The sequence below is a fragment of the Heterocephalus glaber genome, unplaced genomic scaffold (assembly GCF_053883595.1).
Source record: "Heterocephalus glaber isolate CG9 unplaced genomic scaffold, H.glaber_assembly_v1.0 deba00000331, whole genome shotgun sequence".
In the NCBI taxonomy this organism is placed as follows: domain Eukaryota; kingdom Metazoa; phylum Chordata; class Mammalia; order Rodentia; family Bathyergidae; genus Heterocephalus; species Heterocephalus glaber.
This window is the reverse complement of record NW_028258142.1, coordinates 26,513,868-26,538,982: the sequence shown is the minus strand read 5'-3', so window position 1 is coordinate 26,538,982 and position 25,115 is coordinate 26,513,868. Positions and strand designations below refer to the sequence as shown.

Below are 25,115 nucleotides of genomic sequence, written 5' to 3'. Positions count from 1 at the left end.
AGTACAATATGTTAGCAATTAAATGAGATAACATAATAGCTGAGGCAGAACCATAGTTTTCCCCACCATGAATTTAAGCTGCTACAGAAAGAAATGCTTACATCACCTTCCAAGTTATCAAGCCATTCTGTTTTGATTTTCTGGAGTCGGGGAGGGAGGAAACAAGAAGAGTAGGAGGTCAAGAGGATTCAAAGCTGTCTATTCTTTAATCAGAAGGAATTATTAAGGAGAGTTGGGAAGGAGATTTGCTTAAAACAAAACCAGTCCTGGGATGAGTCTCCAGTTACCACCCCAGCTCCCACTGCAGAACAACAAAGAAAGGTGTGCAGTTGGGAGCAGCCTTTTCCAGAGCTTTCTGCCACATTTCCGGTGCATACCTCCCACTGCTACTTTATTTACTGCAGCTGGCCAAAGTTTTATAGCCTGTTTCATGTATTAAAATTCAAATGTGGAAAACATTACCAGTATCCTCCTTGAATTTTTTTTTTTTTTGCTGGGGGGGGGGTTCTTTCTTTCTTTTTTTCTTCCCTTTACATTTCCTTTTTTATTGTGGAATGTATCAAATGGTCAAAGGCTAAGTTTAGACTGACTAAACTAAAAAACTATTTCTTTTGTTCTTATTTTTTGTTAAAATTCATACCAATTTGCCTTAAGAAAAATGTGACAATCAAATCTTTTTCCCATCCATTAGCATTTTAGGCTGAGAAGCTGAGATTCTGTGGACATGTGGAATGGTTTTTCAAGACAAGAGAACCACTTGATTCAGAGGGCAGCAGGACAGTGACAGGCACATCTTTGGAGTTCCACCATGATCTGGTGGGCTCCACAGTCGTCCCTGATTGAATATGAGATGTCTTCAGAGGAGTGAACAAGAGCTTTCTCTCATCACCCTTACCGTGGCTGTGTGGTTTTTTTTTTTTCTAATTTCTTTTCCAAAATCAAGCCAAAGAGGTGTTTATATAACAACAGCCAATTATTTACCTTTAAAAATTGTTCTGTTGTATTTCCTCCCCTTCCTCTCTACTGGGGTCAGTTCCACTTCCTATCTCCACAAACAGGGCTAGGTTTTTTCCTCCCATCCCATCTCTTAATCAGACTGAAAAAAGAGGAGGCAACTCAAAGGTCAAATAGTTCCAGAAAGCATCTATGTATAGGTTAATATGTTAAAAAACTACTTAACCTACATCTGGTACTTAAGAACGAACTTTACATATTTATGGGAAAGATAGTCTCTGAAGCAATGCCCCGGGTGCATGTTGCATCCGGTTAACATATGCAAAACGAACGCAACTACAGAAATTAAACTATTTTTCTCTTGATTGAGAGCAGATATACAGAAATGGTTATAAGTCACAGATCTGGCTTTTAATAAAGCCAGATTTCTTAATTAAAAGCAGTATTGTTTAAACATTGTAGTTAGGAAAAAAAGAGCTGTACAAATGAAAATCTCATATTGTATGCATCCCAAGTGTATTTAACACATTACCTAAGGCCAAGTTAAATTAAAATCTAGACTTTCCTTTTGTAAACTCTTAGCAACTGCCATGAACAGACAAATAATTTTTACTCAGTGATGAATTTTTAGGGTAGAGGTCAAAGAAACAGAAAAAAAGATTTCACTCTGGCATTCGGAAGTATCTTTCCACATTTTAGAAGTGAGTTCACTGCTTCTATTTATAAACAAGTATTTTTGGTTTCAAATTGGTTGCAGGTTTTAATATCACAGTGCTTAGGATGGTAATCTAAATCTTAGTCTTTTATTAAGAGAAATTGAGGAAAAGACCGAGGAATACTATCAAGCAAGAACTTGAAGGAGCTCATAATAATGTGTACTTATTTTGCATTTCCTTTCAGAACAATCTTTAAATAAAATATTCTACAGTGATATAGGAAGAGACCTTCAGCCAAGCAATTTGTTAAAAAAAAAAAAAAAGAAAGAAAAACCCAGAAAGGACAAAACAGGACACAGAGGTGTTCACTGACTGCTCATGAGTCTGTAAAGAGGAGAATCACACAGAATCATAGTAGTTAAATTTTTGACTCCTTTGGTCACTTCATTAATTATTATCACTTAATATTTTAAGAAGATTCTCTCAATCTTTGCAATCATCCAAAAAAAGATGCTTCCGAAAGTAGTAAGCAACAAAGAAATTCCAATTATCATGAAGACAAATCTGCTTAAAGATTATTCAAATAGACTTTAAAAATAGCAAAATTACTCTATACATTAAGTTACACAGACCCACACCATGTAAGTCCACAGGCAAATTGACCATGTATTTCTACCTCCCATACGCAGGGTTGAAAGCCATCATTTTGGCTCATTTAATTTAAAAAATTCATATTTTAAACATCAGCAATGTAACATGAACTTATGTTGTGTCCACTAATCAAAGTCACCAAGATAAATAATTTAAAACACCAGCAGTTACTAAGCAATTCACTCCTACATAGATACTTAAATTAATGGAAACGTGTCCACACAAAAACTTATACATGAATGGTCACAGGAGCATTAGATATAGTAGCCAAAGAGTGGAGACAACCCGAGTGTCCATCACCTAATAAATGAATAATCATAATGTGGTCTATACACAAAATGGAGTATTTTTTGGTAATGAAAACAAAACTCTAATATGTGGTAAAACATATATAAACTTTAAAAAGATTATATTAAATGAAAGAGGCTGATCAGAAAAGACCAATACAACCTGGGTGTGGTGGCACACATGAGTAATCCCAGCACTTGGGGAGGCCGAGGCAGGAGTAGTACAAGTTTGAGCCCAGTTTGGGCAACCTAACGACTCAGTGAGACCTTGTTTCAAAATTTAAAAAATTAAAAAGGGCTGGGGATGTACTCAGCAGAAAGGTCCTGGGTTCGATCCACAGTACATTTTTAATTTTTTTAAAAAAATGAACAACACAAATTGTACAATTCTATGAAATGTTCAGAATAGGCAAATTTATGGAAACACGAAGTAGACTGGTGGATGGATGCTAGGAAGTGGGGCCAGAGAGTACAGGGTGTGGCTGCTTTGTGGGATGGGGCTTCCTTTTGCTTTTATAGTGGGCAAACCTGTTCAAACATCAGACAGTGGTGATATTTGCACAGCCTTGTGAATATACTAAAACACACTGATTTGTATACTATAAACCAACAAATTGTATACGAAGTGAATTATATCTCAATAAAGCAATTTTACAGAACAAGCAGCAGTAGTATTTATTGAGAGATTATATCGGAAACCCTAATTCTACACAACAGAGTCTACCAAGTTTCATCACTTACCATGAGTGAATGTCTGTTGGCTGAAAGAAGGCCGGTTCCATACCCTGAGCCCAGACCACCCATGGCTCCATTATGAGAGGGTCCGATGATCCCATGCATGTCCCCGTGCCCACCAGGCACAGCTGTGGATGGGCCCACTGCATGATTCCGGAGAACGTGAATGGCATCATCCAGTCTTTCTAAACGATCTTCAATTCGGCTTTGCTGTTGGTTAACAAATGATGCAAAATTTGATTTAGTTTGAAATGCATGCGTTAAGTTATATAAGGAAACTTGGGTTGACACAAACTACACTTTCTGAATATGCTTCCAATACAGTTTATTTCCTTAGAACAATAGTATAATGTCCTTCCTAGAAAACTAGTGGAAAATGTTAAATTAGGGTGGTGTTTTTTGTGAACAAAGTAAATTCAATAATTCTTCCAGGACATATTATATACGTATTCTATACTGGACTGCATTAGTTTGAAGGAGAATTTAGATTTACTTTAGAAGAGAAGAACATTTATTGAATCTAAGGAACATTTTGGCAGGCATTGGTTAGAAATTCACAAAATGAGCAATGGGAAAATGATCTTTTTATGTTTTCCTGATTAAATTATCTTCTTCAAATCACAGACAGGTAAAAGCATATAGATTTTGATTTCTTGTTTTTAACCCATTTCTGGTGTGCTAGCATCAATACCAGCTTGCATGCGTGTGTGTGTGTGTGTGTGTGTGTGTGTGTGTGAGAGAGAGAGAGAGAGAGACATAAGGGCCTCAAAATTGTAACAGGAAAAAAATTACAAAAATTCTGTCCACCAAAGTGATATGAAACTTTAAGACTCAATAATCAGACTTGAATCAGATGCTCACCAAGGGACTCTTACTGATTTCAGAGCCTCTGCTATAGTACTGGATTCACTACTTCATGCAATTAAAAGCCAACTGACCTTTGTTCATCCTAGACATGAGGATCTAAGTTTTCCTCAACTTGATAAGGCCTACCTGATGGTTTTCAGTGAGGAGAAAGAACATGTAGATATGTACTCATTTGTTTTACTGCGATCAATAATGACATTAAGTCTGACTCTCCAGTGTGCACTTTATGCTCTTTCAATGATCCTCATTCCACACGTGTGCCGCCGGCAGGGAAGACAATGATATCTCTTCCACATAGGAGTTAAAATGAGGCTCAAAGAAATAAAGTGAATTAATTACTGTGTTACACTGCCAGGAAATGGTAAAATCAGAGTTGCAATCTAGGTTTGTTTTACTTTAAATCAAGTGCCGCTTTGTACTGCACCATGCCACAATCTACTTTGATTTCTAATGTGCGGTACAAACAGATGTACCAGCTCTACTGCATGAGAAAAACAATTTCTAATTGTTCTATACCGACAGGAAGAATGTGTGTCTAACAGAGTTAGTCCATGGTACAGGGCATTTTGATTTGGTGGGCTTGAGAGTTAAACAACCTCCCCTGGACTGTTAGTTCTGCTACTTACTTGACCTGGGAAAAGTTACTAAACTTCTTTAAGTCTACGATTGTTAACTTTAAAAAATGGGAATGATAATACATATTTCTACATGTAACTGTAAGCATGAAGAGAAATCACACATGTGTCCATCAAATTTCCTGGCTCATGGATTCCTGGGGGGAGAGAGGAGTCTGTGTTTATGAACGTCCTCTTGAGTGTTCAGACTCCATAAAGAATCGAAGCTGTAATCCACAACTCCAAAACAGCTTTTACAGCTCTAGCGTGGGACAAAGCCTGGTTTCTGGATGGATGGGCCCCAGAAAATGACGAATAAGGATACACATTTAAAGCAACTATGCATTATTCAGATGCAGCCTGCAGATTAATGGGTCATGGATACACTGTCTCTCTAGACAGGTGCCTTTACTAGCTAAAATGCACAGCTAGATGATTCACACCCCAGCAAGAAAGAGCACAATCCACCCTTGTACTCTCATTTTTAAGTTTTCTTTAAAGAGCAAGCTGAAAGAAGGGAAATCCTCAACACTGACAAGACAACATGAAGTTAGACAGACACAACTACGCGACCTTCAGTGTTGATCTCAAGTTTGGAAGAAGAGGGGAAAACACAACCCTGAAGGATTATTGGCTCCCCCCACTCACTGCCACCATCTGACTTATGTGCAGTCTGAAAACTGCTTGCATCAGAGTTGTTTCATATGTAATTCCAGCCCCATTCACCATGAGCTGAGGAAGACTAAAGTGTCAGACACTGAATCATCATGAGTATTTATAATTCAAATTATGCCTATGGAAATGTTCAGCTATTTCCTCCTGGAAGAGTAGGTACTCCCTTATTATTAATCATATTACTGGATGTCTATGAGAATTACAGTGAATGAGGAAATACACAGTAGGACTGGCCTCCCGTTTGGAGGTTAAAAAGACGTCTCCTATAAACTTGTTATTCTAGAAAGCAAAGCAGTGGTAGAGTTCAAGTGTTCTGCCTATGTGCTGAGCCAGAGCTGCAGCACTCTTGATAAAAAGAAAATGATTTACAAGGATCTATCCCAGAGTGAGGAGAGAAGCATTCTCACTCTGAGATCTTCAGTCTTTCATCTGGTCTTAGAATTTAGAGCCCTGGATCTTCCACTGTAGTAGTATTGGGGTCACCATGGATAAATAAGAAGTTCCAGCCAATCCTGTGTGCTTACAATGACTTAAAAGTTATAGTGATTAGCAAAAACAGAAATATTGCAGTCAAGCAATAAGAAAGGAAATATCTGATCTGAAAATGGCTGGAGATTAGCAAATGAGACATACCAAGGAGTGTAAGGGTCCTTCATAATTGGGAGATGATGAGGCCTGTCCTCCATTTCTTGACCAAACAGCTGTGCCTGCTGACATTAAAATGAGAATTACAATTAGAACTCTAAGAACTTAAATTCAACAATATCTTAAGAGTCATTTTAGAAACAGCAATGCTGATTTTCACTTAAACAGTAAAGTAAACACATGTTAACATCTCACACCAGAATTTTGTGGCAAGGAAAACATTTTAAATGTAAAATATGACCCATACTTTACAGTTCCCTCCAGTTGCTTCCTTTAAAAGGGAACAATTTAATTGAGTCTGAATTCACCTAGAAAAGCCCCTTGTGGAGAAAATCTTTCACTATCTTGTCAAGGTGCTTTTAAGAGTACAACGACAGAGAGCTTGTTAGACTTTTATGCAAGGAGAGTTTATATTCAGCCAAAATTCCCTCATCAGTGCAGAAGAGCTTTGCATTTGTTTTTAAAATGATCTAGGAAGGGAGATAAATGTTCAGAAACTTTCTTTTGTGTGTGCAGGAGGAGTGCTGGGGATTAAACCAAGAGCCTTGGGCACTACCACACCAGTGAGCCACGCGTTAGCCTCTTAAAAACTCTTAGAAACTTTTCTCGGGAATAAGATTAGTTAGCAGTAATCCACTAAACAGAAATTTTAAAACTCCATATAATAGCAACAACTAAGCAACTTCTCCTGAAGAAAACAATTATTTTATGATTCATTAAACTTCAAGGTAAAGAATGATTCTTATTAAAATACATGTTCTATGTCTGACCTACAAAATAGACATCAATTTTAAATTTAAAATTGGAGAAAGCACATAATTCTAAAAAAAGTAAAAAATAATAGCTATGATCTCACTGAAATCTCAGGCCCCAGTGCTGTTAGCACTTTTAAAAATCTATTCTTTCCATCTTTTCTGGGTATGCCTGTATATTTTTATGCTAAACAAAAATAGAATATTTTGTTCAATTACTTTTCTTGACAGAATTTGGACAGAGCTGTCGGTGTGAAAAATAGCAATCTGTCCCCTTATTTATAATTTTCATAAAAGTTCTTTCTGCCTAAAACACGACTTTCCAGGATGCATTGGCAGGACCCAAAAAGTGGCATCTCCAGCCTTGTTTCTGTGCCTTCTACCTTGAGCAAGTTGCTCAGGCTATGACATTTCCCTGAATGGTTACATCCTAACTTTTCTCTCTCCCATCATAATTTTTAAATGGAGTGGCAGGATAGTCAGTCTTAAAACTCTCCTCCAACCTCTGATATTACCACTGGTGTAACCTCGGCAAGCTACCTACACTTTCTGGCCTTTAAGGTCCTTTCTGGGCCTCAGTTTACTTATCTCTAAAATAAGGGCATTAGCCTACTTCTTGCTCTTTAAGGCCACAGAAGACTTTATTTTTCCAAGTTAAAAAACAGATGAAATTAGAGATGTTCTGCAGAATTTGGAGCTGACTTGCTCAGACTATCTGTTCCTGTGCCTCAAGTCCTTTGTATGCATTCCTTCCTGCATCTAGACACTGACACTTGAGATCATTTTTCATAGCTTCAGAATCTGTGTTGAACCACAGGAATATAGCAATACCAAACTCTACTTCCCTTTGTGTAAAAGGGAATGTTTCATTATTCTCGTAAAGCATCTCTATTCTTCCAAATTTTGGCCTGATCTCCCTGGACACATACATGACTGCAGGATGTAGCTATCCCTCCCTCCCTCTTCATCATGTGGGCTTCCAAAAGGATGATATAAACTCCCTTCTAAGCCATGGCCATCACCTGAAACTTCCATTCTCTAGAGGGAAACCAGTTTATAAGGGGCCATGTGAGGGTTGCATACAAAGAGTAAAGTTCAAGGATGCAACAGTAAGGCAAGTGACTCCACTATGAATTACAGTAAAGTCAGTTTTCAATCAGGTACACAGGTGCTTAAGTTTTGATTGGAAGTCATCCGTACTCCTTCCAAAGAGTGGAGCATGTACCAGGCAGCTTTCTGGAAGTATTTACATAGGAAGGGCAATGTAAAGAATCACTGAGAAGTAGAATGATTTACTTACTGACATAATTCTGCAACTTAAAATAATTATTCAATTTTAAGTGATAAGTCATGTTAATTTGTCGTATTTTAAAAGCAACCATCCCCTTAACTCCAACAATTACTTTACAGTTTATCTACAAAATTATAGTTTTTCCTTCAACATTCTACTGACATGTACTTTGGGGGAATCTGGAAAGCTAAAATGCCTGCAGACAACAAGCCATTTATATGGCCTAAATTCGATGACTACACTGTCTGAATTCATACTTATGACTATAGTAACTGAGTTTTTCATCTGAGATGTTTTACTGGAACATATCATTTGGCTGTTGGGTATCTTTTTTGCAGAGCTGAGTTTAATGAAATAAATTTTTCATGTATATGCCTGTGTTGTCTAAAAGGATCATCTAATTTGTAAGAAAAATTTTGGATGCAAGTGTCCTGTTGTAATCTGTCTTTCTCATCTTTTTCTATTTGTTTATATGAAAATATTATGAATTGGGAGGTTGAAAGGCAGTGAGTTTCTGTCTACTGGAGCAGAAGTAGAAGAGGGAAATCATTCTTACAAAATGTTTTTATGATAAAATGGGATTTTAAATACTGTACCTGAAAGAGAAGGGGGAGAGCCAACAGGAGTTGAAGGGTTTGAAGAAAAGCTGTTGTTAGTGTGATCTGGAGAATAGATCTTAAAACAGTGGAGAGAAAAAAAAACCCTCATTTATTAGGAATAAAAAGTAAACAAATTTTAAAACTACAATGCTACAAATGCAACTCATTTGACACTTAAAGTCTCAAAATACTGTAACAAACAACTGTGGTTCTTGACTACTAACAATTTTTTTCAAAAGAATTACTGAGTGGTATGGAATAATGGGAAAAGAACAGGTCAACAAACTTCAGATCTAATCTTGTTTTTCCTATCACTAGTTGTGTGACCATGGGTGGGCCACAGAGATACTACTTCCCAATTCCCTTTCATTCCTCTAAAAATAACAGGCCAGGCAGTATCATTTCTGAGGTCTTTGGCCCCAACTATTTTACTGTAATTAGGGCATTTGATTTCATAGTATAATTAGGCCTTGGTTAAGTAAGTACTTTTGCTTAGGACACAATGCTAATGTAAGCTGAACTTATTTTATGTTCCCAGTAGTAAGGAAAAAGCAAATAAAGAGAGACCATCTTAAAGAAACAAATCTCGACTTATATTTGCAAATGATCATGTTTAGCTTTGAAGAAAATACGAGGTATAGTTTCTTGGACAAAAAAGGCATGCTATTTTGTCACTAGGAAGCATATGAAAAATATTCAATTGTAGCTTCCTGGCAGTAGGTGGATAAGAGAAGTTGAGCCCCCAGATCCCAATAATGTCACTATTCTCCAGGAAGCCCAGTTACTATCATTTGCTTTTCAAATTCCTTCCCAAGGTGTTTTAGAACTGTCCCTTGCAAAGGCATTCTTGGCTAGTCAATGAGTATCCATATTACTTTAGAGAAAAATTAGAAATCTGCATAGAAAATCTACAAGCCAAAAGTCCCAGAGAGTATCCCCGGATCCATATCTAGAGGTGGCAAGCACCACTGTGAGAAAACAAGAAGGAAAAGGCTAGCCACAGACTGAAAGTAAAACAGCTTTCTCCTCAAAGTTTCCAATGTCCTTATGCAAGAAAGTTAGCATTTTCCAAAAATCAAAGCTATTTGCCATTCATTTCCTAAAATTCCAAATGTCCACTGCTGATTAAAGTTCACCCCGCTACAATGGTGCATATGGAGTCCAAAGTCAATATTTCCTCACCGAAGCAAGTGCTTTCCCCAGAGCGTCTCCAGTCTGGGAGCTGCCTGCTGCCCCGCTTCCTCTATTTGCTGCAAAAACAAAGGGCAGAATATGAAAACCAGGCGGTGAGACATCTAACAATTTTCTATTCCTGGTCCATTTACTCACAATTTAATTGCATTTTAATGCTAATTACAACACATTAATCTTTAATTAGCATTAATTTGTTTGCTGAGGTAGATGTCAAATATATTCATGTTATACTTTTTACAGATAAAATATAAACCTGACACCTTGATTTAAAGACAAAGTGTTTTAGTTGCTATTCCTTTCCCTCTTGTTGCTTATAAGTAGTCATAAGTGTGACTGGAGGCAGCCTGCACGCTTGTCATTGATGAGAAGTATGTAGCACATTCATGCCTCTGAAGTCCTCAATGTCCAAATTGTATATTTACATCAAATTGAATTATCCTCATGAATAATTTACACTTGCTCTTACATCAGGAAAATTTTGAGACACAGCAAAATGGGGTGTTCTTAGATTTAAACAGTGAGTGAAGTGAAACAAAAAACTATGAGAAAATACTTTTAATATTTTAAACAATGTATTTTCCATACAGTTAAGTTTGTATTCACAGTAAAAAAAGTTTTTTGAAGGTTATGCTACTGCTTAAAGTCAATATGGTCTCAAATTCCAGAGATAAAGTAAGTCCACATATCCATGAAGCTTATCTCTACTACCTTAAATGCTGGTATTTTTATCTATAAAATAGATAAACAGAGAGCATTATTAATAAAAGTTGTATATTCTGGTACATAAATCAAAGCCAGCTCTATTGAATCCATATCTTTTGAAGGTGACTTGTTTTATAACTAAGTACTGAAACACGGTTGCCAGTGTTCCTCTGAGTCCTCAGTATTAAAGTAATGCCTGAAACCCATGGAATGTTGAAATTATTAAGGCTTCAATGCTAGCAAAGAGACACAGGACTTAAATAAAAGTCTTTCTGCAGAACATTTTTACAGTATTTTGTGAAACAAAAAAGGAACATTTAAAACAACTGGCAAACTCAAGCAAAATGTCACTAGACTTCTGTAAGTGAAAACAATTTCTACTGCGCCAGGTTCGGTGGCACGTGCCAGTACTCCCAGGACTCTTGGGAGGCTGAGGGAGAAGGACAGCAAGTTTAAGTCTGGCTCAGGCAACTCAGAGAGACCTGGTCTCAAAATAAATAGTTTTTTTAAAAAGGCTAGGTATATAGTTCAGTGTGAAGGACCTGGGTTCAATCCACAGTACTAAAATAGCTCCAGTGCTATTTGTAGTCAGGGGAGCCCTTTGTTTCTGGCTATAATGTCATCATCCTCTTCTCAAACTATTACATACAGTGGTGCTTGCAGAACTTCGGGAGTCAAATTCTCTGCTTTTCTAGACTCTAGTTTCATTCTTCCGACCTCTGTTTAGTATAGCTAAGTTATGCATTTTATTTTCATATATTGGGCATGTCAGACCATCTTTTGATATATGCTTTATTTGATTAACAAAACTCATATACATAGTAATACATTCATCAGCAAAATAATGAAAAGAAATCTGGTGTATGATAAAATGAAAACACCAGAGAAAGCTTTGTTTTCATATCACAAATTGGTGATATTAAAAATACAGGAGTTATTAATCTTCAAGATCATAAGTATAAGCAAATTCTTTAAAACAAGAGTCTAATATATAACTGGGCTATGGGAAGCAACTTGGACAGATATCGAACATATTAAAATATTTAACATAAGGCAAAAGATAACTGAAATTATAGCTACTGTAAAAATGAGAATTTTTACATTAAGGAGTTCTTCAAAAACTAAAGATATTTCTAAAAAGAGTATAATAAAGACCTGAAAATACACACAACACTAGCACTTTTTTGATATGGATTACCATGGTATGTTAGAGCAAGATACTTTCTTCCTAGAAGCAATACTACTTTTCCATTATTATATACTTAAAAATTAGATTTGACAGCCAAAGTAATTTGTGACATCTGCACTATTTGAATAAAGATCTCCATGAAATGAAAGTTCAGAGCCACATAGGAAAAAAATCAAATTACCTAACAAAGAACCTAAACCAAAAAAGAACAAGATATTGTTTCAATTATAGATAAAAATTTGCTCCAGTAGTAGCTTTCAAAAGATTAATTCTTCCTTTGAACAATTTTAAAATGAAGATTGTAAATTTAAAAACTTTTTCACAAAACCAAACAGAAAGAATTGAAAACCAATAAAAATATTAAGAACATTTTACAAAGTAAATTACATATCACATAAAATCATACTTTGGAAAAGATATGCTTATTATGATTTTCTTGGTGGTAGACCTTTCTAACTAAGCTTTCTATTAGTTTTATACAGGGAGACATTTAGGCCTCAGGAAGTAGAATCAAAAATAGTATCAACTATGTACCTCACCTTGTCATGAAAATGTTTCAGAATACTACAAAGGCTACTCGTGGAAGCCAGCAATAAGAACAGACTATTTTTTAACATGAAGTCATTTTTACCTTGTAGCAGCTGGACAGCCAAACCCAAGAGTTTAAATTTCAAAGCAATTTGCTTGGGCCAGTTCACTCTTTCCCTTGGAATGCCTTCTGTTCTGTTCCAGGAAACACTGAAGGGGACACATTTTCACTTTCCCTAAATATGTTAAGTGAGATGAGTCTTTCTCTTAAAGATTTCTCTTCCTTTTGTGACTGACATATTAACGGACATACAGAATCCAAAAGGAAATATATTTTTATTCTCAAGTGGCATACTTTTTTGTGTGTGCACTGAGAAATGGGTCATGTTTAGCAAAAACACAAATAAAATTCACCTTTTTGGCTTGAATGCATCAGAATTTGAGTACTTTCCTAGGCTCAAGGTTTGTCAATTGATATTATTAAGAGTTACCAAAAGGTCCATACAATAGAAGCAAAAATGAAAACTACTGCCTTTACTTGGTATTGATTTCGTATTATTTTGGTTCCAATCAATTTCATTTGCTTAAGAGATAATCAGCCTCTAAGTAAAGCTGTAACATAAATATGAACAGGAGATGAGCAGTTATTAAGAGGAACTGTAATTTTGTAGGAGGATTCAACACTGCCAGCCACCCAAGTATTGTTCGGAGGGCTTGCACACAGGTGCTGTTGCTGGCTCCAAGAAGCAGCAGGAAGGAGGAGGGTTTCAGAGCTTGGGCGATGTGCTGGACCACCCTCTGTCTTAGCTCTGCTTTGGGGAGATGGCCATTCTCATCAGGACACACCTCAAACAAAACACCAGGATGAATGGTGCCTGGAGATTTACTCCCGAAAACTCAGAATTTGGAAAATGTGTTTCTCTTTTATTGTGACCTCATATCCTGAGGTGGGGAACATCACGAAGACATCAAAGGGACAAGAAGTGCAATTCATAGTGTTTGCTAAGAGAGGACAAATGCTGCGACAGGTTTTTCTGAACTGTGTCCATACGACCTTCATGTTATTCAACTACTAGAACCAGCCTCACAATGCCATAAGCTTGTGTATAAGGATGACCAAAAAGAGAATATTTCCAACACTCTACTACTACAACAACTTCAAAGAAAAAATTCAAACATAGGCTGCAATATACAGGGGAGTACTGGGCCTCATGACCGTGTGCTGAGAATGGTGGAAAAGACTTAAACTCATTCACTGTTCTCTTTATATCTGTGGAGCCTGAAACTGCTGGATAAAATTCATGGTACTCTTATGCCTTTGTGCCTGGTCATCATGCAAATGTATGCGAAGGCTCAAGATCCTTGTAAAATACAAAGTGAATATTACGTGACTACCCCAATAATAAAATTACTATGAAACCAAGTCCTCAAGGGAAAAAGGACAAAATGTTTCTACTAGAAAGCTGTATCCCAAAATGCATCATGTCACACAAACGTCATTAAAAGTGAAAGTTAGAAGCCAGATTAATTCCTGAACCAGATAGGTATTCTAGAGTAATCTTTAGCATACGGTATATTAAATCAACCTTGGTAGTCTGTTCCTTCAACACTGCTTGGTTGAGGTTTAAAAACATGGAAACACCATGCATTAGAAAGCAGACCAGTTAGAGACTAATAACACAGTAAGAGTTATAACTATTATGTTAGTTATATGTCTGATTCCTCTGAGGAGAAGGGAATGTGTGTAGCCCCAAACCACATGGGCTGTATTCTGTGAATGTATACAGATGGCAGCTCAAGCTGGGCGCTGAAGAGAGCCAAAGGCTCTTAGCCTTGAGTAGTACACTGGATTGTGCTAGGACAAAGGTCATCTCACTCCTGATCAGCTGGGGCTTCTTGCCTACATTATTGAAGGTAGGAAGGAAATAAGTGGATAGAAAAAATGTGTATGGTTACTATCCTGTAGACAGTTCTCTTTGGCTGAAATCTAATAATTTACTGCCCATCCTGCTCTATATGCATGCTCACAGTCAGAGGCATTGGACTGTACTGCTTTTGAGAAATACCAGGAGCCTAACACGGAAATTTTAGGAACCAAGTTGAAGACTTTTGGCTGCATCTCTCCTTCACTGGGTACTATACCAGTTGAGTGCTGTAATTCTTGTGGTTTTTTCTGTCCACTGCCTTCATACAATTCTAGGGTATTTAAAAGACCCTTCCAATTCAGAAACAGTGAATGTAATCTCCAGAGGTTGCTAGTAAGGCTTGAGAGAAAAGGAGTGGACTATATGCCACAAAACATTTCACTCTCCAATTTTCTCAAGAATCCAAAATGAATGTGCCCTTTAAAAAAAACAAAACAAAACAAAATCCCCTTATTAATCTAATTAAAGTATTACCCTGCCAAGGGTTTAAAAAAAAGATATTGGGCATTAAAGGGAAGGAAAAACTGAGAAAACCAGCCACTTTTCTAAGCAAAACAAATAATAAGTCATTCCAAACCTCAGTGAGCATTTTCCATCTTTGAGGTACAACAGGCAGACAAGAAGCAAGGGAGTGAGCATCCTCCTGATGTTCGTAGAGATTACATCCCATTCCACAGCCCCTGTGTTGTTTTACATTCAGGCCAGGACAACTGCTAATCACCAAGAAGACCTATTACATCACAAGCAGCAGAGACTCAGGGCAGTAGTCTTCTAAACTGAAAGAGCAGCTTCCTAAGGCATCAGGTTATGTATGAAAAGACCACACCGCCTTGCAACTTTCCATCAAGAAAAAATGAAAAATGTGATGTCCATGTGTTAGTGCTTGATCCCCATTCTTACAGCATTAGTATTGCTTACAGTTATTTTCTACAGAATCATGTGTGTAATTTCAAACATGTGTCAGGCTATGTGTTCCCTATTTATCAATTATTTAATTAGCTCTGTTTGTTCTTTGAGATACAGGCAACGTAATATTTCTCTATTTCCTGTGTCTCAGAATGAGTGAGTATATGCCAAATACTTTCAAAAGTCTACAGATGTATCCGATTAATCCATACTGTTCGTCAGGGAAATACCGCTAACTTCAGAACAGAAAGCTTCTCTTCTTTTTATATAGACATGCAGCCTTTGCTGACTTCCACCATACTCTGAAAACCAAACCAGAACCTAAGAGAATATAAGTGAGAAGAAACATGAGCCACCGGGACTCTGTGCAACACTAAGACTTATTACATAGGACTTAGATTTTGCTCTGCATTTGTAGTTTGTTCTGTATTTATACTTTCGAAATTGGAGAACATGATATTTTAAAGAAAATACTCAAATGTTCTAGAATGTTCTCTCTTAACCTTAAACTAATTTCTACACTATTTATGCAAATAAATAAGGGCCTGTTCCTCCAAGAAGTTGAATTACCATATCTACCTTACTTCCTGAAAGATTGTGACTTTTTCATGTTTGCTAATGGATTTTGACAAGCACACTCATTTTTTTGAGTTTCAAAAATCTTATGCTTCTCTCTTTAAATTAGCACTCTTATAATTGTTTAGATACTTAAACAGGCTGTATGGTCTACAAAAAGTTAAACCCATCTTTAGCATGTAGCTGAGCTGTTAGCAGGTGGAAGTCACCTCCAGCTCCACTCTGCCAGACTCGCTGAGTGGGGTGTCCTGTTAACCCATAAGCTAATGATGAAGTGGCCAGTTTAAACCAAGCAAATCTTATTCCTATTGAGACCTGCTCGCCCCTCATGGAGGATGCTATCTCTCTTTCCAGTAATATCTCTCTCTTTCCAAGTCACACTGCTCCTCTCCCAGGAAGATTGTTTTGCCAATCGACCTATAAAACTTATTTTCAAAAGTGCCTAAGTATGTTTTCCTCAACTCAAGGATCTCCTCCACCTTCATACCTTTCTGAAAAAGAAAATGAGTCAACCCACAAGTAGACAGGAAAACGGTCATGTAAGAGGATGAATGACCGGTCATCCTTCTTTATAACCAAATCTCATGACTGCAGAAAGGGGCTTTCCATTTGTCAAACCACAGTGAAGTGAAATATGCTTTTCTCACTCTTTCAGTTCTGCACTTTTCTTTCTTTCTTGTTTTAAAAAACTGCGTTGATAGCTAACCGAACTTCCCCATGTGACCTCTGTCCATAGCTCTCCAAGGTCAAACTGGTGTAACACACTTGTAGACACTTTATTATGAAAAGTTACAGAAACGGAAACTCTTTCCTAAATTTGTTGCTCAGTGAGACATTATAGCGGAGGGCTGCGAGATGGCTCATTTCAAGTGTGAAATAAATTACTGAATAAGCAGAGTGGGTATTATTTAGGCAGAAATTATATTTGCAACATTTCAAAACACATCTCCTTCATCAAAAACTCTCCCACATAAGTGATTCATACCACTTCCCGAAGTTCTATACACTATCTAAAGAAAAAAGAACTGCCAAGTACTAAGGAATAAACAGCAGCATTACTCTGTCACAAGATGTTCTCTGAAAAATATACACCAAGTATTCTCATCAGTGACCCTCTGGGCATGGTCTTAAGGCCAAAGTGTGGATCTTAACTTGAACCAGAGTGGGTGGTGAGCAATGAAATCTGAGGCTCTAAAAAGGAGCGGGAGCATCGAGATGTGCTGCATGTTTGAATGACAAGGTTGTCAAGGCAGATTCAGAGTGGGGAGCTGCCTCTCTGTCACCCAGACTCTTCTCTGGGGGAAGCTGGACATCCTGCCTAGGTAATTCCCTGAGGAGGGCATTTCTGGTGGGGATCTGCCCTAAGAAAAGGATAATAATGAACATCACAGAAAATAAGTAGATCATAGCTCGGTTCATTTGGTGACATTGGCAATCTTCTTGAGATTTAACATGGTAAACCATTTCCAAGACAGCAGCAGATATTTTAGCCCCATGCATGCCCAGCTACCTCCTTGCTCCTGGGTAAGCAAACACTGTTTCCCCTGAAAGGCTCCACAGTGCCATTCTCCAGAAGGACAAGCTCATCTAGCTATTAACAGTGCTGAGACAATTTCACACACACTAGTTTTCACAAGGCAGTGGCACGGTATGGTACAGTGGCTGGTATTTGGCAAGCGGTTAATAATCATATTAAGAGCTATTCTGTCTTCTATTGCACTAGTCTATGGTGGCTGGTCTTAATAAAACAGTTCACTGTGTTCACTGTTTGAGAGTACAAGAACCAAAGACGAGCTTTGGTCTATTTAAACCTTGTTTAATTTAATGACTCATAATGGACAAAGTACTTAAATTTCAGTTTCTTGTGATCAAAAAAGTGATTATGGTCAATCCAGTGATTATTTCTGCTCGGTTCATTTGTTTGTTCATTCGGGTAAGTGACAAATATTTATTGCCTACTTGCTGTTCAGTTATGGAGGGATTAAAAAAAGAGGTTCCTTATTATTAAATCCTGACATGGACCGTCAGCATGAGAACTGACATGTCTGTGACTCACCCATTATACTGTCTGTCCCGTTGGCAGGAGGTGTACAGGAGGAGGTGCTGTAGTGGTTTGTACCACTACGATGGAAAGTGGACATCGGAGGAAGACTGGAATTGATGTCTGCTGAGGAGTGTGATGGATAGCTCTAAAGGAAAAGGGAGAAAAAGGAGGCCATATTCAATCACATAATTTTCAGTGAACTAGTTTCCTAATACTTCTTCCAGTATTCTCCTTTCTGCAATGGAGACAGCTTTTAGAATTTCAAAATAGCTAAGAATGCACCTCGCTTAGATCTGACAGCATTCATTTTTCAAACAATAAAATACATAGGTGTATAGTCTAGGTTTGCATCAAATGTAGAAGGATATAATAATGGTGGCATGTGTCACTGAGAAATGAACACAATCTCTAAATTTACAAATTACTGCTTAAACACATCTCCCAGATTTTAGCAACATAAAAAGACCATCTTTACCATTACTTTTTTATAGTCTATTGATCAAATGGAAAAGATTCCACTCTAAATGAACAAACAATACTCAGAGTCACACGATTCACACTGCACTTCATCCTGTCCTACTGGATAGTAAGTGGCAAAGAATAACCTGTCTTGTGGCTTCCTCTTGGAAAGCTGGATCACATTTATGATCTCAGCAGCAAGAAGAAAATGGTAAATAAAAAAAAATTTGCAAGGCACTAATGATTAAATCCTTTTCTAGTCTAAAGCATAAATATATACAACCTTAAATCATGGCTATATTAAATTAAAATTGAACCAAAAAGGAACTGAGAATGACTAATTTGATTTGAGCTCTTTCTGGACATGTTGTCTTCATATAGCTGACTATGGAAAAAAGAACATCTTTAGAGAATCATTTGGTTTAAGACTTGGCTTTGAATTCAGTTACTGTATTAGTTGTCCAATTAAGTTACTTTTCTTGGGGCATAACACAAAGCCTGTGAAATGGAAAACTCATTGCTATCTGTCTATCTCCTTGAGAGTGAGTAGATCAATAAAGAAACATCAGTCTATGCAAACACTGTGGAAGTCAGTATGGAGATACCTCAAAGAACTAGGACTGGAAGTCCCATTTGACCCAGCTATTCCCCTGCTGGGGATCTTCCCCAAAGAATTAAAAGAATCATACCACAGTGATATATGTGCACCCATGTTCATAGCAGCACAATTCATGATAGCTAAAACTTGGAAGCAGCCCAACTGCCCATCAACTGGAGACTGGATAAAGAAAATGTGTTTTTTAAAATAAAATGGAGTCCTACTCAGCCATAAAAAATGAGAAATTAAAGACATTTATAGCTAAATGGATGCACATTGAGGCGATACTCAAGTGAAATAAATAGGACACACATGTCCAAATACTGAATAGTTTCTCTAGTGTGAGAAACTGAAAGTGTAAATAAGGACTAAAAGGTATAACAGATAATGTGAAATAGGAAGAAAAGGGGCAAAGGGGAAGGGGAAGTGGGAAGGGTAGGGGAAAGGAAAGAAGGGAATGGAATTAATATAAGAAAAAGAAAAAATAGAAACAAAGTCTTTGTAAATAGGGAGGGATGCCCCTATTTGAAGGGAGGGCAGGGGAAGGGGGAAAAATAAAAACCAAGAGAGATTATGTAAAGGTGCAAATTTCCAATGATGAATGTTATTATATTGTATACCTAAAATGCACCAACAAAATTAATTGAAAAAGAAACACCAATCTATTTTCCCTTTCAAGATAAAACATAGATTAAAAGTTATTCTCCCAGCGTTTGAGTGTGTTACAGATACATAAGAGAAAACTCTTTAAGATAAACATTTTCCTCATCTGTAATATACTGAGATATGATCTTCATCATATGACTACTGGAGATACTGTTAAAACTGTTTCATTTAAAATTAGAGATTGCATAAGGTACCAATATTCAAGGGTTCTTAAAGCCCAAGCATTTGCTCACACTGTGAAAGTGCTATCTTGGTGTTTCTCCACTGATTTTGTGAGAACCATGTTGAGTTCTGCCTCTTCCTGGAAGATTCGCTTACTACTTCTACCATCTCCATGATCCCTGCTCTGTGTCCCTAATACACTTGCATTCTGTCATGTGCCATTTCATGCTCAAGTGCACTGGCTTCCCTTTGCTGGCTCAAGTCTATTTCCACCCAGACTGTAAATTCTTTAAGGGGAGGGAATGGAGCTCACATCTCTGCATATCACAACTTGTGGCTAAGTACTGAATTCGTATTAACCCTAGATGCTCAATGACAGCTCATTATCAGTTAGAGTAATAAATACTGGACTGAAATACAACACCTAGGAAATAAACCCACATTTCAATGATTTTTGCGGTCTTTGAAAATATTTACCTCCACTCACATAAAGAATCCAACTTAAAGGACTTTATTGAAAAAGTGGATGTGATATGCTTAAAATTTCCAACTTTGTGAAAATGTCTTTCAAATTTTTAAATTTCATGCACATTTTTTCCTTGAGCAAAAAATTCTTTTGGAGCTGGGGATTTAGCTCAGTGGTGCCGCTGCCTTGCAAATGCAAGGTCCTGAGTTTGATCCCTGGTACTAAAAAAAAAAAAAATTCTTTTGGCTACTTTTTAAAATCTTTTCAACTTGTCAACTGAATTCCCCAAGTAGTTTATGTATTTTCACTGAAGAACAATAGTGTGGGCCTATCCTGTAGCTAATCAGAAAGACTGGCAGGGCCATGCAACATCAAATTTAGCAGAGCAGAGGTAGAGCTATATTATAGAACTGTAATAAAGAGGGAAAGAAAATAGAATGTAGAAAAGGAAAAATAAAAGGGAATGGGACGGCAGTATTACTTCACTTCTACATAGATCTATTCTTTTCTGAGATTTGGAGAACAAATTATAAATCAGTCCAAAGTATGCAAAAAATTTTTAAAAAGAGGAACAGAATCATGCAACATATTTAAATAACTGCTAATAATAAGAAAATAAGACGGAAAAAAGATAATCCTGTCAGTGAGACTTTTTTGGACACTTATGTAAAATGGGCAGTAATTTGGGATTTGACAAAGAGTTAATTCTAAGTGCAGAGAATGGAAATAAAAATTAATCCCCATAGATTTTAGTGGGGAAACTAATGCAATTCATGTTAAATCAGTTATTTTTAGAGACTCATTGAAAATTAGATGCTGAAAGAAATTAATGAGATTAATAACTAGATTACTTTTCAATGAAAAGTATCTTGAAAACTACTGTCACTCAGAGATGTAATGAATACACCACAGAGAACATTAGTGTATGTAAGTAACGTCTCTCTTGAGCATTTAGGGATCAGCTCTAAGAGGTCCTCTTAGTCTTCTCCTCCTATTACTGTCTGTCCTGCTTGCGAGGAAGGCATGAGGGGAGTGAGATGAAGTGAGTGGCTTTCCATGCCCACTGTTTGTTTCTTTTTATTTCTGATACTCAATGACAATATATTTAGAGTTTATGCATGGAGTAAGTTGTAGAAACACTGGCCTTGGTGATGTTTTCTATCAGTCAGCGGGGTGATAATTTAAAGGTTAGAAAAATATAATAAACAGTAGCACATCCTAATAAATCATGGTTTGGGCTAAGGCAGGGTTTCACAGCCTTGCCACTACTGATCTTTTGTGCTGGATACTTCTATTCTGGGGGTTCTCTTGTGCATCATAGTATTTTTTTATCCGCATTCCTGGTCTCTATCCTCTAGACTACATAAGCACCTAACCCCTAGCTATAACAAGAAAACCATCTCCAGACAATGCCATGTGTTCTCTGGGGGGCAAAATCACCCCCAGTTAAGAAGTACTTGGGTAAGGGTTTATGTTACAAAAGATAAAAGACTTCCTTTATATTAAAATGTCAGACTTTCAGGAATATTTCACTCTGTAGTGCAAAGACCATGCCTAAATCATGCCAGATAGTGAGGACTCTATTCTATTTTTAGAAAGAACTGCCATGTCATTCCTAACTTAAATCTTCTACAATGGCCTATTGCAAAGCTTAACCACAAACTCCATTCATCTGGGTCATTTTGTATGTGTATCTGCAATAAGCAGTGACTAGCTGTGGGATTCTCTTTTAGAGGCTGGAACTGTGAAGGGGATTTAAACACTTAAAATTGGTGGCTTGACAGCTGTTACTGAAATATGTGGATTTTAAGCATTATAATTATACGTTCTATTATAATATGGCATAAAGTGATAAAGGCAATAATGTTTCTAAAATGCTTTACCTTTAGAGATAATACTAATGTGGTCAAATCATACCCAAAATAAATTCAGGAAAAGCTCTGCTCTTTTTCTTAAATGGTCCCCTTTTCCAGCATGGGACTAGCCAAATGTTACGGACTACGTAAGGAACTAGCATTATTTTCAAGTGGAAAGACACTGACTGCTGCTGTATATTAAAATTATCCTCAATCAGTGTCAAGTTCCACCAGTCACTGCAGTGAGAGATTTTCATATGGTTAAATTCTGAAATTATAATTTTAACTAATGTATTAATTCAACAGTTTCACTCTCAGTAGAAAAACGCATTAAGATATGTTAACAGAAACCTTACTCATTTAGCCTTTAAACCAAAAACTCTACTCTCTGAGACTCGAAGACTGATCATTTTAAGAATGAAAAACTTATTTTTGATGATGGATGTGATATCACAGATACAGCATCTCATGCGGCCTATTGTGTCATGTCTTCAAAATTACATTTCTTCATGGTTGGTAATATTGTCCTGGTTCATTAAAATTTTTTCTAAACAGAATATAGTTGATTTTCATTTTGGAATTAATTTTTAAATGCACTGTACACAATTTAAAGATACCTCCCCCATGCAGTGTACTTAAATAGCATAAAAATCAAATCATCTAACGCAAAATTCGAGAGAGAGAGGAGAGAATCAAATGGACAACTCTTGAAAGGACTGAATTTCCAACACATTAGCACAGTGTCAAAACCTTTTATTTGTAATTAAAAATTTCCTAGTTTTGATCATGTGTTCCTAGAGAAGTAGAAAATGATAGGAGAGAAATGCTAAGTATTAGTCAAAAGAAATTCTAATGTAAAACTTTCACTTTCTAAGCATGATGTGGGAGAAGAAATTGGAAAGTCAGTCATCTGCTATTTTACTGAAAAAGCGCTACAGTTTGAGCTATTTTGTGATTTACACACTTGAATTTGGGATGTGATATACAAAGGTCATTTCTATCTATACCATTTGCCTCGCAGGAATGTATAGGTTAACTGACCACACAATGTCATTATCATTAAATTCCTAATTTAATTTGAACCAATTAAATATGTATTTTTGAGGATATCAGAAATCTTCTGCAGTCTTTTTGGTTGTAACAGTATGATATAAGACCCCTCTTATGTATCTACAGTGGTTAAACAAAAGAGAGGAAAGACCACAGACAATATTATTCCCATTATCAGAATAGAGAAAGAATACTAATGTGGGTATGAGAAGAAACAAGGATAAACTGCAAGGTTGAAGAAAAGTGATACAAATACCTATATGGACACTGGATCTGCTATACCCTTTTGCATTTGCAGGATTTAAAGCCCATACTTTTTTTTTTACACTACACATACTGTTGCACAAAGGATTCAAGTACCATCTGATCTGAATCCCAAATGCAACATATGATCTATACTCTTTTCTTAAATTCCTAAGTGGATTCTGAACTGTGGTAGTTTTTAAGTCTAGAAAGTCAGATGAGCTGCTTCCTCCAGCATAAAGAAATATACTAGGATGACCGAGTATGGGTTGTCAGCAGAGTGGAAACTTTTAGTAATAAAAGACATAACATTTTATAGTCCAGCAGTTTTTACCTGAAGTAGCGTAAAACACATTATCAGTGGCAGTCTGGAGTATGCAGAGTTAAAGTTAAAATACAGGCAACTGGAATCTGATCTATGGGGACATCCCACACTGGTATTACTGATAAGAACGTTTAGGAAATATAAATTCTTCCCTTCAAGTGGATCACAAGAGGTCAAAGTTGACATGGATCGTTGGTGGTATAGTGGTGAGCATAGCTGTCTTCCATCCACAGCTGACATGGAAGGTGCATGGATGGAAGTGACATGGATGTGTGATGCATACAACATGCTCTCAAAGTCCACTATCACTCTGTGATCTGTAGCGTTTAGAATGCAAAAAAAAGACAAAGAGTGCCATTGTTGAAATTCTGCAATCCAAATAGTGTGTGTTTATGTACTGAGAAGATGACATGGTGATATAGAAAGCAGAGAAAACACAGTGAACAAAAGAACAATGATAAAGAGAATCTACACAGTTTATAAAGGTGATCTGATTCTGCTGTATCTTTGATCACAGAAACGATATAATGCAGGAATAAAGGTGCTATTTTTGCGTTTATTTGCAGGTTCTTGTGTATACACTTAGGAAGACAGAGGTGAGATTCTATAAAGTAGTTGTGTTAGCCCCATTTCTGGGTAAGTGAGCCTTACCAAACGTTCATGTGGATGCAGGCTACAGTAGCTGCTAGACTGTGGAATATGAGAAGAATTGCCCAACATTCCTCCGTAGCCAGGCTGATTCATCCCACTGGAGGAGCTCCAAGGATCACTGCTGTGATGACCATCTGTAAAGGACAAAGAAAACCATGACTTTTCTGAGGCAGTCAGCCTTGCCTTATAGAATAGGGATTTTTCATATACTTGAAAATGACCGCCTGTTGTGTATTCATCTTTGTGTTGGTAAGCTGATTACATCAGAAGACAGTCATCATTATTTTTCCCCAAGTGGTTCTATATTGTCAAATAAAAACATTGAACAAAGTTCGTGTTCTTAGTAAAAACACAACTATAAAGGAACAAGAGCATGTTTCTATACAGAATTTTGTCAAGTCAGCAAAGTAATGCCAAAGGAAATGTTAGTTAGAAGTTTCTGACCCTCTTTTCTTATGAAAACAACAAAAAAAGTTAAATTATTCCTAAACTTTGAGGTGAAAATAAAAGTTGAGACATTACAAAGTTGGCAAATTTACAAGTTTGAAAAGCATGTAAAGACATAAGCAATGAAATGTGAAGATCAACTCAAATGTAAAAAGCTGGATTTCCTTTTTGTAACATCCATAATAGGTGGAATTAATGGTGGAATTGCATTATGCAAGGAAGAAGATTTTCAAATATGTAGTACTAAGTTTTTTTATTTAGGTATATAGGTATGAAGTTATTTTAAACTTTCAATGACAATTTAAAAGTACATAAATACTATGAGAAAAATTTGAAGCCATCTAGATTTTATGAAATTATTTATGACTTTAAGAGGTTTTAAAGCTATATGGACTAGATATA

General features: G+C 36.7%; 1 protein-coding gene across 44 annotated transcripts in view; it reads right to left on the bottom strand.

Annotated features, from left to right (window-relative positions):
• The window catches only part of Tcf4 (transcription factor 4), a 347,794-nt gene that overhangs the window by 31,421 nt on the left and 291,258 nt on the right, over positions 1-25,115 (bottom strand). For 37 of the 44 annotated variants that reach the window (XM_087192289.1, XM_004858380.4, XM_021239220.2 and 34 more), the window contains 6 exons: positions 24,267-24,400; positions 17,803-17,935; positions 9,909-9,976; positions 8,724-8,802; positions 6,073-6,149; positions 3,290-3,493 (listed from right to left, as the gene is read on the bottom strand). In XM_087192289.1, the coding sequence (XP_087048415.1) occupies positions 3,290-3,493; positions 6,073-6,149; positions 8,724-8,802; positions 9,909-9,976; positions 17,803-17,935; positions 24,267-24,400 (695 nt within the window). The remainder of the gene's footprint in view (positions 1-3,289; positions 3,494-6,072; positions 6,150-8,723; positions 8,803-9,908; positions 9,977-17,802; positions 17,936-24,266; positions 24,401-25,115) is intronic. The other 7 variants (XM_087192198.1, XM_087192213.1, XM_087192233.1 and 4 more) reach the window with 1 other exon arrangement.